This window comes from Cervus canadensis, chromosome 5 (genome assembly GCF_019320065.1).
Source record: "Cervus canadensis isolate Bull #8, Minnesota chromosome 5, ASM1932006v1, whole genome shotgun sequence".
In the NCBI taxonomy this organism is placed as follows: domain Eukaryota; kingdom Metazoa; phylum Chordata; class Mammalia; order Artiodactyla; family Cervidae; genus Cervus; species Cervus canadensis.
The window spans coordinates 20115263-20133956 of NC_057390.1; the positions used below are offsets into that span (position 1 = coordinate 20115263).

The following is an 18694-nucleotide window of genomic DNA, read 5'->3' on the forward strand; positions in this document are numbered from 1 at the left end:
AGCTAATTAAAACCAGTTAAGTTTGACATTTCAAAACATGAAATTAAGAAGTTTTGTTATTTCTCTAACATACTGAACACTGGTAAATTTAATATATTCATTCAACAAATATTTATTTAACCCCTACTGTGTGCCAGCCACTGTTCTAGGTTCAAGGGATAGAGCAGTGAAAAAGAACAAACATCTCTGCCCTCAGGAGCATGCTCATGAATTCGAGAAGGTGCCTCGCTCATAGCAAATACTACCTGCTGTCATAAGTGAGTAGAAGCAAACTTAAGAACCTGAAAAACAGTAACCTGATACCATTTATTAATACAGGGACAAAAACTAAAAATTTCAAAAATTATCTTAATCCTCCAGTTAAAAAAAAAGCTTACTGAATAAGTCCCAGTTGCAAAAGGCATCTCAGCTGAAAAGACTTGAACTTTGAATGTAGTCAAATATTATAGTGAATAAACAAATCCTTGCCAGAAAGACTCGCCAATATAATTATCAACAATAAAGAACTCCTACCTGCTCTAAACAATAAGAAACAAATTCTTATTCGACTATAGGAAAGATAACATTCTCTGGCAACAAAGTGAAACAAAAGCTAGGTAAATTTGCACGTGGCTGGTGGTCCAGCCAGGTCTCCTAACTTCAACAATGGGCAGGCCAGAAGATAAAGGTGCATTGAGAAGCCATAACAACTCAACACAGCTGTAAGGAAAATGGACAGAAGGATGAAATTAAAGATCCAAGTAACTGTACAATGAAAGAGCAGATCCTTCTGAGCTATGACGCATTCCCTATAAAAACATAACAGATAAAAATCTTAATCTGTATAAACTAGTACCTAATTTAGGAGGTAGGTTATTAACACCAAACACCCAAATGATAGAATAAGCTAATATTAACATTCTGACCACCAAGCATAACTTCAGAGTTTTCATTTGAATATGTAAGAATACTCAGCAAGTCCTAGTGCCAATTAAGAAACATTAGACTTTTAAAACAATTCATCCACAAGAAGTTCCCTGAGGTTCTCGCTTTCTGTTTGTTTTGGCCCTGCCACGTGGTTTGCAGAATCTTCGTTTCTTGACCAGGGATTGAACCCAAGCTGCGGCAGTGAAAGCACTGAGCCCTAACCACTGGACCACCAAGGAATTCCCTGCAACCATTTTCAAACACACACAGGGGCAAGTAAGCACTGAGAGCAGTCCCTATTAACAAAGGCCAGCCCTTCAAGGCAAACTACCTGATCAGAGCTTTATCTAACCCTGGAAATTTCAGTTCATCAACTCCAGTTCCCTCTAGCCTTCCTGCTTCAAGTAAAGGGAGAAAACAATTTGTTAAGGCTGAGAAAATTTCTGAAGGTCACAGCCCAGGGACTCAGGTCCACTTACAAAACTGAGATTTAATCATAAAATGATAAAGCTCTCCTCACGCACACATTACCACATCACTCAGTAGATTACAACCGACAAAGTAGCAAGACACAGATTCTATTTAAGGAGTTCTCAGAGAAACTCAAGGACAATGGACGGGGGGCAGAGAATACTGAAGTCTCTGGGATCTAAAGCGGCAGAAAACATTAAACAATCTCTGAGCTAGAACTAGATTAACATAAAACTTCACAGTAAAAGCTTAACTCTCAGTTCCTATTTTCTGATAGTTCATGTCTGATAAGTACAAGCCATGTCAAAGGTAAGGAAAAACAGACTGATAAGACAAAGCAACCATAAGAATCAAACTCAGGTATGATGCAGATTTTGAAATATTAGACAGGAAATTTAAAGTAAGTAAGGTAAATATCATAAAAGCTCTAATTTTAAAAAGTGGAAACTGAAAAACAAGTAATGTAAGCAGAGAGATGGAAACTCAAAGAATCAAAAGAAAATGCTAGATAGAAAAAATACTATTATAGAAATAAAGAATACCTTTAATATACCTGGGCTTCCCTTGTAGCTCAGCTGGTAAAGAATCCATTTGCAATGCGGAGATCTGGGTTTAATCCCTGGGTTGGGAAGACCCGCTGGAGAAGGGAAATGCTACCCACTCCAGTATTCTGGCCTTGAGAATTCCAGGGACTGTATAGTCCCTGGGGTCACAAAGAGTTGGACACGACTGAGCAACTTTCACTTTTAATATACTTATCCACAGACTGGACACATCAACAAAAGAATCAGTGAACACAAGCATGTATCAACAGAAACTTCCCAAAGTGAAATGCATAGACAAAAAAGGATAATAACAGAAGAGACTATTCAAGAACTGTGGGACAATTGCAAAAAGGTATAAATAGGTATGGCTTCCCTGGTGGCTCAGTGGTAAAGAATCTGCTTGCAATGCAGGCGATGTGGGTTCGATCCCTGGGTGGGGAAGGTCTTCTGGAGGAGGAGATGGCAAACCACTCCAGTATTCTTGCCTGGAAAAGCCCATGGACAGAGGAGCCTGGTGGGCTATAGTCCATGGGGTCATAAAGAGTCGGACATGACTAAGTGACTAAACCAGTAAATAGGTATAATGGGAATACGAGAAGGAGGGGAAAAGGCATAAAAGAAACATCAGAAGTAATCAATTCAGTTCAGTCAGTCAGTCTTGTCTGACTCTGCCACCCCATGGACTGCAGCACACCAGGCTTCCCTGTCCATCACCAACTCCTGGAGCTTGCTCAAACTCATGTCCATCGAGTCGGTGATGCCATCCAATCATCTCATCCTCTGTCAGCCCCTTCTCCTCCTGCCTTCAATCTTTCCCAGGATCAGGGTCTTTTCAAATGAGTCAGTTCTTCACATCAGGTGGCCAAAGTACTGAAGTTTCAGCTTCAGCATCAGTCCTTCCAACGAATATTCAGGACTGATTTCCTTTAGGATGGACTGGTTGGATCTCCATGCAGTCCAAGGCACTCTCAAGAGTCGTCCCCAACACCACAGTTCAAAAGCATCAATTCTTCGGTGCTCAGCTTTCTTTATAGTCCAACTCTCACATCCACACATGACTACTGGAAAAAACACAGCTTTGACTAGACAGACCTTTGTCAGCAAAGTAGTATCTCTGCCTTTTAACATGCTGTCTAGATTGGTCATAACTTTTCTTCCAAGGAGCAAGTGTTTTCAATTTCATGGTAATAATGGCTGAGAATTTTCTGAAATTAATGACAAATACTAAAGAACAGATCTAAGACAATCAAATAACACCAAACAGGATAAATACCAAAAGATCTATACCAGGCATATCAAAGCCTAACTGAAAAATGACAAAGACTAAAAGGAAATCCCAAAAGAAAACAAAGACAAAAACACTTATAGGAACAAGCAACAATAAGAATCACTTTGGACTTCTCATCTGAAACCATACAAACAGGAAGAGAATGGAATGAAATATGTAAAGTGTTAAAAGAAAAAAGCCACCAACCTAAAATTCTGTATCCAGTAAAGTTATCCTACAAAAGTGAAGGAGAAATAAATTCTTCCTTAGATAAAAAACGAAGGAGGTTGTCACCAGTACACCTGCCTTGCAAGAAATGTTAAAAGTTCTTCACAAAGAAAGAAAATAATACAGGCTGGAAACTCAGACATATACATAAAAGAGTATCAGAGAAAGACAAGAAAATCTTTTATTCTTCTTTCTCTTAATTCATCTAATAGACAACAGTGTGTCCAAAGTGCTACTTGCAACAATGTATTAGGTGATTATGGTGTATATAGAGAGGAAATTAAAAACATAAGGTATAGCAGGGAGGCACTGGAAATACTCTGTCATAAGGTACCCATACTACCCATAAAGCAGTATAGTAATATTCTAAAAGCAAACTTAGATCAGTTGTAAACGTATATTGCAAACTCTGGGCAATTAGATTTTTTAATATTTAAATAAATATAATAGATACACTAAGCAAGAATAGAATGTGGAATCATATAAAATAGTCAATTAAAGCTAAAGAAGGCAGAAAAAGAGAATAAAAAAGAACCAACAAATATAACAAGTATCAATAATCACTTTAGACATGCATGATTGAAGTAAACCAATTAAATGAAAGAAACTGCCACTGGATTAAAAATAAATCCAACTATTTGCTGTCCACAAAAAGTCCAGTTTAAACATAAAGAAAAGGAATGGAGAAAGATATACAATGCTAGTTGGCTTAAAGCTCAACATTCAGAAAACTAGGATCATGGCATCTGGTCCCATCACCTCATGGGAAATAGATGGGGAGACAGGGGAAACAGTGTCAGACTTTATTTTTTTGGGCTCCAAAATCACTGCAGATGGTGACTGCAGCCATGAAATTAAAGGACGCTTACTCCTTAGAAGGAAAGTTATGACCAACCTAAATAGCATATTAAAAAGCAGAGACATTACTTTGCCAACAAAGGTCCGTCTGGTCAAGGCTATGGTTTTTTTTCCAGTGGTCATGTATGGATGTGAGAGTTGGACTGTGAAGAAAGGTGAGCACCAAAAAATTGATGCTTTTGAACTGTGGTGTTGGAGAAGACTCTTGAGAGTCCCTTGGACTGCAAGGAGATCCAACCAGTCCATCCTGAAGAAGATAGGTCCTGGGTGTTCATTGGAAGGACTGATGCTGAAGCTGAAACTCTAATACTTTGGCCACCTCATGCGAAGAGTTGACTCATTGGAAAAGACCCTGATGCTGGGAGGGGCTCGGGGCAGGAGGAGAAGGGGACGACAGAGGATGAGATGGCTGGATGGCATCACTGACTTGATGGGCATGAGTTTGAGTAAATTCTGGGAGTCTGTGATGGACAGGGAGGCCTGGCGTGCTGTGATTCATGGGGTCGCAAAGAGTCAGACACGACTGAACGACTGAACTGAACTGAACTGCACACTAATCAAATAAAAGCTAGAGTAGCTACACTAATTTCAGACAGAGCTGACTTTAAGACAAGGAAATTATCAGGATAAAGAGTGGTAATACATAATGATAAAAAGAGTCATTTCTCTGGAAAAACTTGACAATCTTCAATGTATATGTGCTTAATAAGAAAGCATCAAAATATATGAGGAAAAAACTGAATTCCAAGGAGAAACAAGAAAATCTGCTATTACACTTGGAGACTTCAACACCCCTGAATCAGTAATTGATGGATCCAGAAGACAAACTATCAGTTCCCTGATGGTACAGTTGGTAAAGAATCCGCCTGCAATGCAGGAGACCCTGGTTCAATTCCTGGGTGGGGAAGACCCACTGAAGAAGGGATAGGCTACCGACTCCAGTATTCTTGGGCTTCCTTTGTAGCTCAGCTGGTGAAGAATTCACCTGCTATGTGGGAGACCTGGGTTCGATAACTGGATTGGGAAGATCCCCTGGAGAAGGGAAAGGCTACCCACTCCAGTATTCTGGCCTGGAGAATTTCATGGACTACAGAGTCCATGGTTGCAAAGAGTCAAACACGACTGAGTGACTTTCACTTTCAAGGATACAGCTGAACTGAACAGCACCAACATTCAAGCAGATCTAACTGACCTTAGAGATTCCTTCATCCAACAATGGAATACACATTCCTCTCAGTCTCATACAGAACATTCCCCAAAATAGAACCCTGGGCTTTAAAACACAACTTAAACCTTAAAGAACAGATCATACAAAGCATGCTCTCAGACCACAAATGAATTAAACTAGAGACCAATAATGTAAACAAAGCTGGAAAACCCCAAAATAAATAGTAGGAGTTTACACAACATACTTCTAAATAACACACGGGTCAAAAAAATCCCAACAGAAATTTTTAAGTATTTTGAACCAAATGAAAATGAGAAAAACAACTGATGAAAACATGTGAAATGCAGTGACAGCAATGATTAGAAAAGACTTTATAGAACTGGGTGCACATATTAGGAAAAATATCTAAAACCAAAACTAGAAGAATAATTTAACCTAAAGAAGCAGAATAAAATTACAGCAGAAACCTTAATAACACTGAACATAAGAAAACAGGATATCAAGACAACAGGGAAAAAAAATAATCAAACCAAAGCTGGTCCTTTAAAAGATCAATAAAATTGATTTGAGAGAGGAGAGATACATTAAAAATATCAGAAATCAGAGGAGTCAAAACTACTAATTTCATGGACTTTAGAAAAATAATAAAAGATTAAGAACAATTCTATGCCCACAATTTTGAAAACTGACTTGAAATGGACTGATTATTTGTAAGACATAACCTACCAAACTCACATGAGAAAAAAATATATCATCTGAATAGGTCTGTATCTACTAATGAAATTTAATCAACAATAACCTTCAAAAAAGAATGAACCAAGTTCAGACAGTTTCCCTGCTAAGTTCTACCAAACATTTAAGGAAGAAATGATAAAATACTAGTTCTCTCTAAACTTTTCCAAGAAATAGAAGCAGTGGTGATACTTCCTAATTCATTCTATGAGGCCAGTGCTATCTTAATATCAAAACCAAATGAAGACATTACAAAAAAAGAAAACTAAAGACCAATATATCTCAGGAATATAGATGTAATAATAGTCAACAAAATATTAGAAAATTGAATCCAACAATGTATAAAAAGAATTATATACCACAACTAAGTGGACTATTCTAGGGATGCAAGGCTAACTCAACATTCAAAAAATTAATATGATCCATTTCATTGAAAAAGTGAGAGAGTTCCAGAAAAACATCTATTTCTGCTGTACTGACTATGCCAAAGCATCTGACTGTGAGGATTACAACTGTGGAAAATTCTTAAAAGAGATGGGAACATCAGACCACCTGACCTGCCACCTGAGAAATCTGTATGCAGGTCAAGAAGCAAAAGTTAGAACTGGACATGGAACAACAGACTGGTTCCAAATAGGAAAAGGAGCACCTCAAGGCTGTATACTGTCACTCTTTTTATTTAACTTATATGCAGAGTACATCATGCGAAATGCTGGACTGGATGAAGCACAAGCTGGTATCAAGATTGCCAGAAGAAATATCAGTAAACTCAGATACACAGATGACACCACCCTTATGGCAGAAAGCGAAAAAGAACTAAAGAGCCTCTTGATGAAAGTGAAAGAGCAGAGTGAAAAAGTTGGCTTAAAACTCAACATTCAGAAAACTAAGATCAGGCATCTAGTCCCATCACTTCATGGGAAATAGATGGGGAAACAATGGAAACAGTGACAGACTTCATTTTGGGGGGCTCCAAAATCACTGCAGATGGTGACTGCAGCCATGAAATTAAAAGACGTTTGCTCCTTGGAAGAAAAGTCATGACCAACCTAGACAGCATATTAAAAAGCAGAGAAATTACTTTGCTAACAAAGGTCTGTATAATCAAAGCTATGGTTTTTCCATCAGTCATGTATGGATGTGAGAGTTGGACTATAAAGAAAGCTGAGCGCCCAAGAATTGATGCTTTTGAACTGTGGTTGGAGAAGATTCTTGAGAGTCCCTTGGACTGCAAGGAGATCCAACCAGTCAATCCTAAAGGATATCAGTCCTGAATACTCATTGGAAGGACTGATGTTGAAGCTGAAGCTCCAATACTTGGCCACCTGATGCAAAGAACTGACTCATTTGAAAAGACCCTGATGTTGGGAATGACTGATGGCAGGAGAAGGGGCCAACAGAGGATAAGGTGACTGGATGGCATCACCGACTCAATGGACATGAGTTTGAGCAGGCTCCGGGAGTTGGTGACGGACAGGGAGGCCTCGCATGCTGCAGTCCATGGGGTCACAAAGAGTCAGACACAACTGAGAGACTGAACTGAAATGATCACATCAACAAACTAAAGAAAAACCATATGATCATATGAATAGATGCAGAAAAGGCATCTGACAAAATCCAATGTCCATTCATGATTAAAAAAGCAAACAAAAACTGTCTTAGCACATTAGAAAGAGAGAACTTCCTGAACTTAACAATATCTCCAAAAAAAATTCTACAGCTAACATCATACACAGTGGTAAAAACCTAGGTGTTTCTCCCTAAAGGTTAGGAAAGAGATAAGAAGATATGCTCTTATCACCTGTATTCATCATTGTACCAAAGATTCTAGCTAGGACAATCAGCCAAGAAAAAGAGATAAGAGGTATTCAGACTGGAAGGGAAAAAAGAAAACTATATTTACAGATGATGTGGTCTTGTATATATGTATAGAAAACATTTAAAAAGTCCACTAAAAAGCTACTGGAATGAATAAATGAGTTAAACAAGATTGCAGGATAAAAGATCAACATAAAAATATCAATTGTATACTTGCAATGAACAACCTAAAAATGAAATTAAGAAAACAATTCTATTTATAACCTCATCAAATAAGGAGCAAATTTAACAGAAGTATAAAAAATACAAACTACAAAACATTTTTTAAAGAAATTAAAGACGACCCACATAAATGGAAAAACATGCCATGTTCAAAGATCAACATGCTTAATATTCAGACAATATTACCCAAACTCATCTTTTATACTCAGTCCAATCACCAACATAATCCCAACTAACCTCCCATAGAAACTGACAGGCTAAGTCCAAAATTCATACCGAACTGCAAGGGACCTAGAACAGACCTAGAACAATCTTGAAAAAAGAAAAATAAAAAAATAAGAGAATTCATTTCCTGTTTTGAAAACTTACTACAAAGCAACAGTAATCAAGACATTCTAGTACTGGCGTAAGAACAGACCAATGCAATAGAATTGAGAGTGCAGAAATAAAGTCACATGTCTATGATCAACTAATTGTCAACAAGGGGGCCAAGAGCATTCAATGAGGAAACAGCCTTTCCAACAAACGGTGCTGGAACAAGCACATGCAAAAGCACATGTGCTGGGATAAGAAAATGGATAAAGAAAATGAAATATATCTATACAACAGAATGTTATTCATTCTTAAGAAGGAAGGAAGCACCAGTAATGCTATAGCATGTTTAAACAAACATTTAAAACATTATGCTAAGTGAAAGAAACAAGTCACAAAAGACAACATATTATATGATTTCATTTATATGTATGCCCACAATAGGCAGAATCAGAGAGACAGAAAATAAGATTATAGTTCCTTAGGGCAAGAAGCTGGGAGAAGAGTTATAGGGCATCGATGGGTTAACAGCTTAAAAGGTACAGGGCTTCATATTTTTCATTCTCAGGTGATAAAAAGGTTCTAAAATTTATTGTGATGATGATTATACAATTGTGAATATACTAAAATCATGGGACTGTATATTACAGGTTTCATGTAGGTGAAATTATACATTATGTTAACCACACCTCAATAAAGCTTTTAAAAGAAAAACAAAGTATCAAGTACACTTAGTACAGGAACTTAATAAAAGACTTCCAGTCATACAAAACCCACCCTGTAACAATACAAAAGTCTAAGAGGAAAAAGAATGGTCCACTGGCGGTTCTGTTAAATGTCCATATATTACTGCAATGTGGCATTAATTCTATTAACTTGCTTCTTGACAAAAGGATTACAGTGAACATTCTCTAAAGCGTCTATAGAAAATACATCCTATTAACTATAAAAAGAAAGAAACGTGCAAGAAAAAAAAAAATGTTTTAAAGAGTGAGAAAAAAGAAATCTTGAACTAGAACTCATGAGTCAAACATCAAAACTGTCCCAGGGGGAATAGGGGAATAAAGTAGGGAGTTAATCACTTAAAAATTTCTTTCTCCTTCAAAAAAAGCTAGTATTAAGGAACTTGAATTCTATAAAACTGTTTTAACTCCCCAACTGTTTTAAAGCTGGGGTTTAATTAGTGCTTATGTACAACAGTTATTACTTGAGATATTCTTCAATAAATGACCTCATAAATAAAGTCAACTATTTTAGAGACAGCAAATTTTCATTTACAAGAACAAACACTTTGGAGTAGGAAAAGGTCTACTGGAAAAAATAATTAATGCTCTCTCAAGTACAAAACTGAAATAAGTGATAACATAGGTATAATACTTTTGGTTGTTATCACAAAACAGGCAGTACATACATTTGGGGCTTAAAGCTAGAAAGCTATTTCAAAGGCTACAGATGACAGAACATTTTCAGGGGATAGATTCAGAAATGCAACCAAGAAAGGCCCTCCTAAAACATGGCAATAAGGACTTTGAACAACGTATTGTAGCCTCCTCCATGTCATCTGTTTCTGATTCCTCTGGCTTTGGCAACATTTGGTGAAGCTTTCTAAGTGAAATTACACTAATTTTAAATCTGCATATGAAAGAACAGAAATATACAATTCAGAAATCAAGGAGGGAAAATCTAATATGCTAACAGAAAGAAAGCAGTCAATAGTCCACATAACCTCTATACCCAACGCTTTAGCGTTTTCAGCAGACAAATAAGCCCACCAATTTTTATTTTTCCTTACTGAATCTTAAAACTCTGACCAAGTTCTACCTGCTTCTTAATAAGCAAAAATAGTAATAATATCAAATCTTAAATTTCAGCAGTCTGTTACATAAGTTATATTCAGTGTATCACTTGGAATAGGTGAAATATTCAAAAGCAAATTCAGTTAAAGCAATAATTAAATGAATAAGCTAAACTTCTATATCAAATCTGGCAATTTTATGAGCACATGAACCTGAACAGAGTGATGCCTTAAAATTTTTAAAATGCACATCTATCAGAATGGCTAAATGACACTACTGTTTTATAAAATGTAAAGGAACTATAAGTCTTTACATCGCTGATGGGAGTACAAAATTGGTTAAAAACCACTACTGAAAAAATTTTGATCCTAACATTTCTACTCCTGGGTATAAACTCAACAGAAGTAAGTGCTTACATCACCAAGACTTTTATAAGAACATTCATTATAGCTTGATCCATAACAAACAAAAATTACAAACAACCCATAAGTCTGTCAATTCAGTTCAGTTCAGTTTACTCAGTCATGTCTGACTCTCTGCAACCTCATGGACTGCAGCACGCCAGGCCTCCCTGTCCATCACCAACTCCTGGAGTTTACTCAAACCCATGTCCATCGAGTCGGTGATGCCATTCAACCATCTCATCCTCTGTCATCCCCTTCTCCTCCCGCCCCCAATCCTTCCCAGCATCAGGGTCTTTTCAAATGAGTCAGCTGTTTGCATCAGGTGGCCAAAATACTGGAGCTTCAGCTTCAACATCAGTCCTTCCAATGAACACTCAGGACTGATCTCCTTTAGGATGGACTGGTTGGATCTCCTTGCAGTCCAAGGGACTTTCAAGTCTTCTCCAACACCACAGTTCAAAAGCATCAATTCTTCGGCGCTCAGCTTTCTTTATAGCCCAACTCTCACATCCATACTTGACTAATGGAAAAACCATAGCCTTGACTAGACGGACCTTTGTTAGCAAAGTAATGTCTCTGCTTTTTAATATGCTGTCTAGGTTGGTCATAACTTTCCTTCCAAGGAGTAAGCGTCTTTTAATTTCATGGCTGCAGTCACCATCTGCAGTGATTTTGGAGCCCCCCAAAATTAAAGTCTGCCACTATTTCCACCGTTTCCCCATCTATTTGCCATGAAGTGATGGGACCAGATACCATGATCTTAGTTTTCTGAATGTTGAGTTTTAAGCCAACTTTTTCACTCTCCTCTTTCACTTTCATCAAGAGGCTCTTTAGTTCTTCAATTTCTGCCATAAGAGAGGTGTCATCTGCATATCTGAGGTTATTGATACTTCTCCCGGTAATCTTGATTCCAGCCTGTGCTTCATCCAGCCCAGCATTTCTCATGATGTACTCTGCATGTAAGTTAAATAAGCAGGGTGGCAATATACAGCCTTGACGTACTCCTTTCCCGATTCGGAACCAGTCTGTTGTTCCATGTCCAGTTCTAACTGTTGCTTCCTGATCTGCATACAGATTTCTCCAGAGGTAGGTCAGGTGGTCTGGTATGCTCACCTCTTTCAGAATTTTCCACAGTTTATTGTAATTCACATAGTCAAAGGCTTTGGCATAGTCAATAAAGCAGAAACAGATGTTTTTCTGGAAAACTTGCTTTTTCGATGATCCAGCAGATGGCAATTTGATCTCTGGTTCCTCTGCCTTTTTTAAAACCAGCTTGAATTTCTGGAAGTTCATGGTTCACATATTGCTGAAGCCTGGCTTTGAGAATTTGAGCATTACTTTACTAGCATGTGAGATGAGCGCAAATTGTGCAGTAGTTTGAGCATTCTTTTAGCATTGCCTTTCTCTGGGATTGGAATGAAAACTGACCTTTTCCAGGCCTACGGTATCTTCATCCAATGAAATATCACTCGGCAATTAAAAAAAACAATTACTGATACATACAACAACATGAATCTCTTAGACTTAATATTAAGTCAAAGAAATCAGACATGAGTGCACACTTTATGATTACATTTATATGAATTTCAAAAGTAGACAAAACTGATCGATGGTGATTTAAGTCACAACAGCAGTGGTTCCTGACAGCTGGAGACAGTAATAAGCAGGAGAAAGAACAAGAGAGCCTTCTGGAGTGCTGAAAGTGCTGCTTTTCTTTATCTGAGTGGCAGTGGTCACTAAAGTATAACTCAATGAAAAATTTACTGGCTGTATTAAGGCTTACAGACATTGTTATATTTAACTTACACCACAAAATAATAATAATAATAAAGTGACCCTAGGAAGAAACTTATATAAGCATTATTCTTCCTCTAAATACATTTCTTTCTTAGAAAGCAGAAGGGGGGGATCGGGATGGGGAATAAGTGTAAATCTATGGCTGACTCATATCAATGTATGACAAAACCCACTGAAATGTTGTGAAGTAATTAGCCTCCAACTAATAAAAAAATTAAAAAAAAAAAAAAAAAGAAAGCAGAAGAAACCAAGTTTTTTTCATGGATTAACACTTCCAAATCTTAATCTCAGATATTATTAGCCTTAGAGAAAAAAGTGAAACCAAGTTCAATATCCCATATACTGATCCTGACATAGTTGTGCTTTTGGCAAATTATATGTAGCAGCACATACAATCCTTAAAGATAGTTCCTATTCTTGATCTCTGAAAGAAGTTCTGGGAGCAGTTCTTAAAATGGAAAAGAATAAAAACTATAGATAACTCCCCTTAAAGTGCCACTAGCAATTATGATGGAGAAGGCAATGGCAACCCACTCCAGTACTCTCGCCTGGAGAATCACAGGGACGGGGGAGCCTGGTAGGCTACAGTCCATGGGGTCACTAAGAGTCGGACATAGCTGAGCAACTTCACTTTCACTTTTCACTTTCATGTATTGGAGAAGGAAATGGCAGCCCACTCCAGTGTTCTTGCCTGGAGAATCCCAGGGACGGGGGAGCCTGGTGGGCTGCCGTCTATGGGCGCACAGCGTCGGACACGACTGAAGTGACTTAGCAGCAGCAATTATGATATAAACAGAGTCAAAACTCTCTTACTTATTAAGCACAGATACCAGTGGGCAGCAAGAAAAGTTATCAGGCATGTACTCTTGTCAGTCTATTTCAATTTCTCAAGTAAACAATGAAAAGTAAACACAAAAGAACAACGGAGTGTAAGTATATAAATGGACCAAACATCATTTTACATAATAGTTTTTAGAATAAAGGCTTTGGCATCAAATTGCCTGGCTTGGAATCCCAGCTGTACCACTTACTCTGAGTTTCATTCTTCAACTCCAAGCTGAAATACTAATACAACTCCATAGTGTTACTATGAATACTGAGATAATACCTATTAAATGCTTAGTAATCAGAATACCCAGAAATCAGTAAAGATTCAAAAACTGTTATGTGAAAAGATAACATGTGCCTCCTCATAGAAGAAAATATCATCTATGAAATGCTCTTGCCAAAAAGTCAAACCTGAGCCTGATCTAGGTTCAACTAACAATTTACAGGAAATTCACAAAACTAAAGAACAAGAAAACTGCATCAATGGGGTAAAATCAGCAAACCCAGACTGGGAAACTATAATACCAACAATCAAATTTTTCAACAAATAAATTTACCAAGAAAAAGAAATGGAGCGAAATCTTAAAAGAATTAAAATCACTTTTTGCTAAAAATTATTAAGTACATGGGCATTCACTGTCTACTTTTATACATTAAAAATTGTTCACAGAAGTTTTTTAAAAAATAAGGAATGATTAAAAATAAATTTAAAAAACAAGAAATATTTAAAAACGGAAGCAACTCTATAAAGGATTAAGAATCCTTATCTAGAACAGCTCAGTAACAGCTCCCATTACTTAGTGTTCAATATATCCCAAAAATTAAGTTTTACTAATTTAATTCTACTACATTAAGTTTCTACCTTCCTAAACTGATTCTTGAAATTGGAATCACTTTTATATGACCACTTGATCAACATTTTTCTAGCAATTCTACTGACAACAGAGTAATCTACTTTTCTTTGGAAACATGTGATTCAAAAATCAGCTTACCAAAACTTATTAAGATTATCCATTGACAATTAAATGGATTTTAAAAATGTGGTATAATCATATAATGGAATACCAAAGTAACAAAAACAATGGACTATCACAGATGCAAAAACATGGGTAGTTCACAGATATGTTAATGAAATAAACCAAACATAAACCCTATGGTATGATTTCATTCACGTGAAGTTCAAAAACAGACAAAATTAGCCTGTGGTGAGAGTTCAGAATAGTGGTTACCTTTGAAGATATTAACTGAGAAGGCTACAACAATGTGTAAGGTTCTACACTGTCTATTAGCTCAGAGATAACAAATATGACACATGTGTGGGCTGCTACTCCCCCTCTGAACAGCCACTACTAACTCATCAGAGATCAAATAAGAAATTGCACCTAAGGTGAAACTTGCTAGACAAGTGATTTAAGTTTCCTTCCCCTTCTAACCTTCTATCAAATGTTCTATCTACTTGGAATCAAACACACTTGCAGTGAACAGCTCAGACACAGATAGATATAATATACACAAGCTAACTTAAGAAGTTAGAGCCTCAAAATACAGAAATTCATCATCTTTAAATGTACAGTCTTTTTTTCTTTTTTTTTTTTTAAAGAATAAGTCATTATACATTTCTCTATTTCAGATGTAAAATTCTGGAAAATAATCAAGTTTAAGTGGAAAAACTTTACTGTATCTTTCTCAACTCCCAACTTCTGCAAAATAGTCTTCTTTAACATGAACTATATCCTTGATACTCAGGTGTATTTAAGTATGCCTGAAGAGATTCCTACAAAAAGAATACTGAAAAGCTTCCTGGAAAATCAACTAGGAATGTTTGCCTTATTACTTAATCTCAAGGCACGTACACAGCCAGTTGCAGATTTACACAGAATTCGTAAAGATCAACATCATGACAGATGTTTAGACAATTACATAATTCTACGTGTTACTTCTAGCACCTTCATGTGGCCTTCTGAACATCTAAAGCCTCTTCCTATAAAGCCGTTCCCCACTAAGTGTTCCACTCCAAAATTTCAATTCCTCCTTCTTGGTTCCTATCAAACTCTCATTCCCTCAGCCCAACTTTCAACTAGCAGAAAAATATTCTGACTCAAGTCGGAGGAAAATTTTTTTTTTTTTTCAGGGGAGAAAGTCGAAGTCAGGGAAAGGGAAGGAAATAACAATTGTCTGGAAAATAACAACTGTCAAAAAGTGAAAATAGAAAGGGTGATTCATTAGTCAAAACAGAAAATAAGTGCTTACTATGGGCCAATTACTGTGCCAGGCACGAGAGATATGGTAATCAAGATAAGGCCACTCCTGACAGAGGCTACACTAGCCAGGAAAAATAAGTAACTAAAGTAGTATCAATGCAACACATAACCTGAGCCATATAGTCATAACATAGTCTTAGAAATCATGGAAGGCTTCCAATGAAAAGATAAGGCAGCAATATAGCAACAGCTGAGAGATAATTATGACATAGTCAAGGAACTGCAAAAACTACAGAGGCAAGGAATGAGGCTTAGAGATCATGGAAGGCCATGGAAGTCACTTTAAGGGACTGAATCTTACCTCAAAAAGAAAAATTCTCTAAAGGAGACTTATTTGAGGAGCATAAGTATACCTTTTCAGAAGTCTCTGTCAGCCTACTTTACTCATTACTGCAAAGGTGATCAAGAAGGGGAAGGTGTGAGGAAATACAAAAAAGGAGAGACTGAACAATACTCAGGAAATTTAAAGTATACTCAGACATTTTGAGTTAGAGTTACAATGCTTGGAACACATTGAACACAGGTGCTCAATCATATACCTCAATATGTACTACCTGCAAAGAGGAATTATGGAGATGGGAGATGAAGAAGAATCAAGAGCTCAAACAAACTTACATTACTATCTTAACTGAGAAGTCTTATCAAGAACTATATTTTTTAAAACTAAAGATACAGTTCTTACTGCTTTTTATCTATTATTTTTAAACAAGACTGGCTGGTAATTTTTGTTTTTAACTTGGTTCAATTTAAAAGACACTATTCACCTTGTTATACATATATCTAAGCATGAAGTCCAGTAGGAATGATTTCCCTTTACGAAAAGCTCCTGCCACGGACACCACTACTATGTTTAGATCTCGTATGTGCTCCTGTAGTAATATCTGCTCCAAAGCTTCTTCATCAAGCTCAAAGTTATGGTCATCTTCATGTGCAAGAACAATCTGTACTGGACATGGTTTCTTCATAACCTCATCTGAGTTTACTAGGTCATCATCTTCATAATTCTCACCTAGAGTTAAAAAAAGAGAGAAACAGGTTACTTTAATTCCTGCATTCTAAACTTTTTCCTAAAGGACCACAACTAAAGCAAAATTTCAAATAATTTCTTCACCATTATAGGTCACTTGGAAATAGTTACAAAAGTGATGCTCAACTACATACTGAACGTCTCACTCCCTCTATAATATTAGACAGGACCAAGAATACCAGTCACTTTCCTACTATATATACAGATAAGCAGCACTACTAAATATGGCCTCAATTAAGTCTTCACAGCTAAATGTGAGCAGCACTGTTCTTGAACACTGTATTCATCTATAAACAACTTCTGCTACTGTATGCACACAGAAACTATCAATTTCACCTAATAATTCATATTCCATTCTTCCCCCCAAACTCACTTGGAAATAATTCCAAGTTACAAAGACTAAAATATATATATATTTATTTATTTATGTGTGTGTGTGTGTATATATAAGCATATACATATATATATAATTGTTAAGATCCTAAAAAGTTTTCCAAAATGGCCATGATAAAGCTAATGGGTCCTAATTTAATAAAAGTTACCTAAAAAAATAGCCTTCCTTATAAAAACAAAGCACATGATTAATGTTTTAGTGGAAGACACAAAGACACAAGAAGGACAATTAGTGAGGGCCAGAGTTTCATTTGCCTCTAGGACCCTTTCTCACCAAACACCATAGATACTGCTTCAAATTACATAACTCCTAAGAAACAGCTAGTTCAGTTGGTAAAGAATCCGCCTGCAATGCAGGAGACCCCAGTTCGATTCCTGGGTTGGGAAGATCCCCTGGAGAAGGGAAAGGCCACCCACTCTAGTATTTTGGCCTGAAGAATTCCATGTACTGTATAGTCCATGGGGTCGCAAAGAGTTGGACACAACTGAGCGATTTTCACTAAGAAACAGCTATATAAACTCTTTTGTTCACCCAGCACACAAAAAGAAGTTAACCTTTGCAGAACTTTACTGAATGGTGATGAAAAAGTAACAATAGAATATGTAACAGAAGAGAGAATTTTCTAAAGTTTAGGTTTCTATTTTGTTCCCTTCTGTTTTTTTAAACCCACCTAATTGCTAGTTTCGGCTTCCCTGGTGGCTCAGTGGTAAAAGAGCCTGCCTGCCAATGCAGGAGACGCAGGTTAAATCTCTGCGTTGGGAAGACCATTTGGTAAAGGAAAAGGCAACCCACTCCAGTATTCCTGCCTGGGAAATCCCATGGACCGTGGAGCCTGGCAGGCTACAGTTCATGGGGTCACAGAAGGGCTGGACACAACTTAGCTAGTTTCAGAGGCTTTGTACAATAATACCTCGTCTGCCTTTCTTCCCCATCAACTGCTTGACCCCACTAGTACACTCCTCGGGGTCTTATCCTTTCCCACATCAATGTCTGTAAGAGACTCTGCCCCTTGAGCTTGTCTACTAAGGGCCAGTTTCCAATCTAAGGAAATGTATAGCATCTACTACGTTCAACCCAACGACAGCCTCTCCTCTCAGAGGAGGAGACAGCCGAGGAGTGGCACACTGTTAGTGTACCAATATCAGCCCACAAAGACACTATTCTCAGAGCAAAAATTACATACCTATATTAATGAATTTTCAGTCTCTTTACAAAAAGAAACATCTACATTATGTGATTTCCAAAGGCTATTAGAGACTTCAGACTTCAGGCAAAGTGATAAAGAATCCACCTGCCAATGCAGGTTCAACCACTGGGTGGGAAGATCCCCTGGAGGAGGAAATGGCAACCCACTCCAGTATTCTTGCCTGAAATATTCTACGGACAGGGAACCCTGGCAGGCTACAGTCCATGGGGTCACAAGAAGTTGGACACGATGGAGCGACTGAGTATGCATGCACATTAGAGCCTTTACCTTCACTTTATGAAGCACATTTAACTGTACAAAGTAAAATCAACACTATTTCAAAAGGTGCTGCAAACAGTAACAATACAAAGACCAAGCAATTTCAAAGGGTGGCACCAGTAGTAAAGAATTTGCCTGCCAATGCAGGAGACATAAGAGATATAGGTTCGATCCCTAAGTCAAGAAGATCCCCTG

At 37.3% G+C, this 18694-nt stretch overlaps 1 protein-coding gene across 6 annotated transcripts in view; it reads right to left on the reverse strand.

Moving 5' to 3' along the window:
* ATL2 (atlastin GTPase 2) overlaps positions 1–18694 on the reverse strand; it is a 67239-nt gene that overhangs the window by 21111 nt on the left and 27434 nt on the right. For 4 of the 6 annotated variants that reach the window (XM_043468358.1, XM_043468359.1, XM_043468360.1 and 1 more), the window contains exon 2: positions 16378–16622. The exons of the other annotated variants lie outside the window; for them this stretch is intronic. In XM_043468358.1, the coding sequence (XP_043324293.1) occupies positions 16378–16622 (245 nt within the window). The remainder of the gene's footprint in view (positions 1–16377; positions 16623–18694) is intronic. 6 annotated transcript variants of the gene reach the window in all.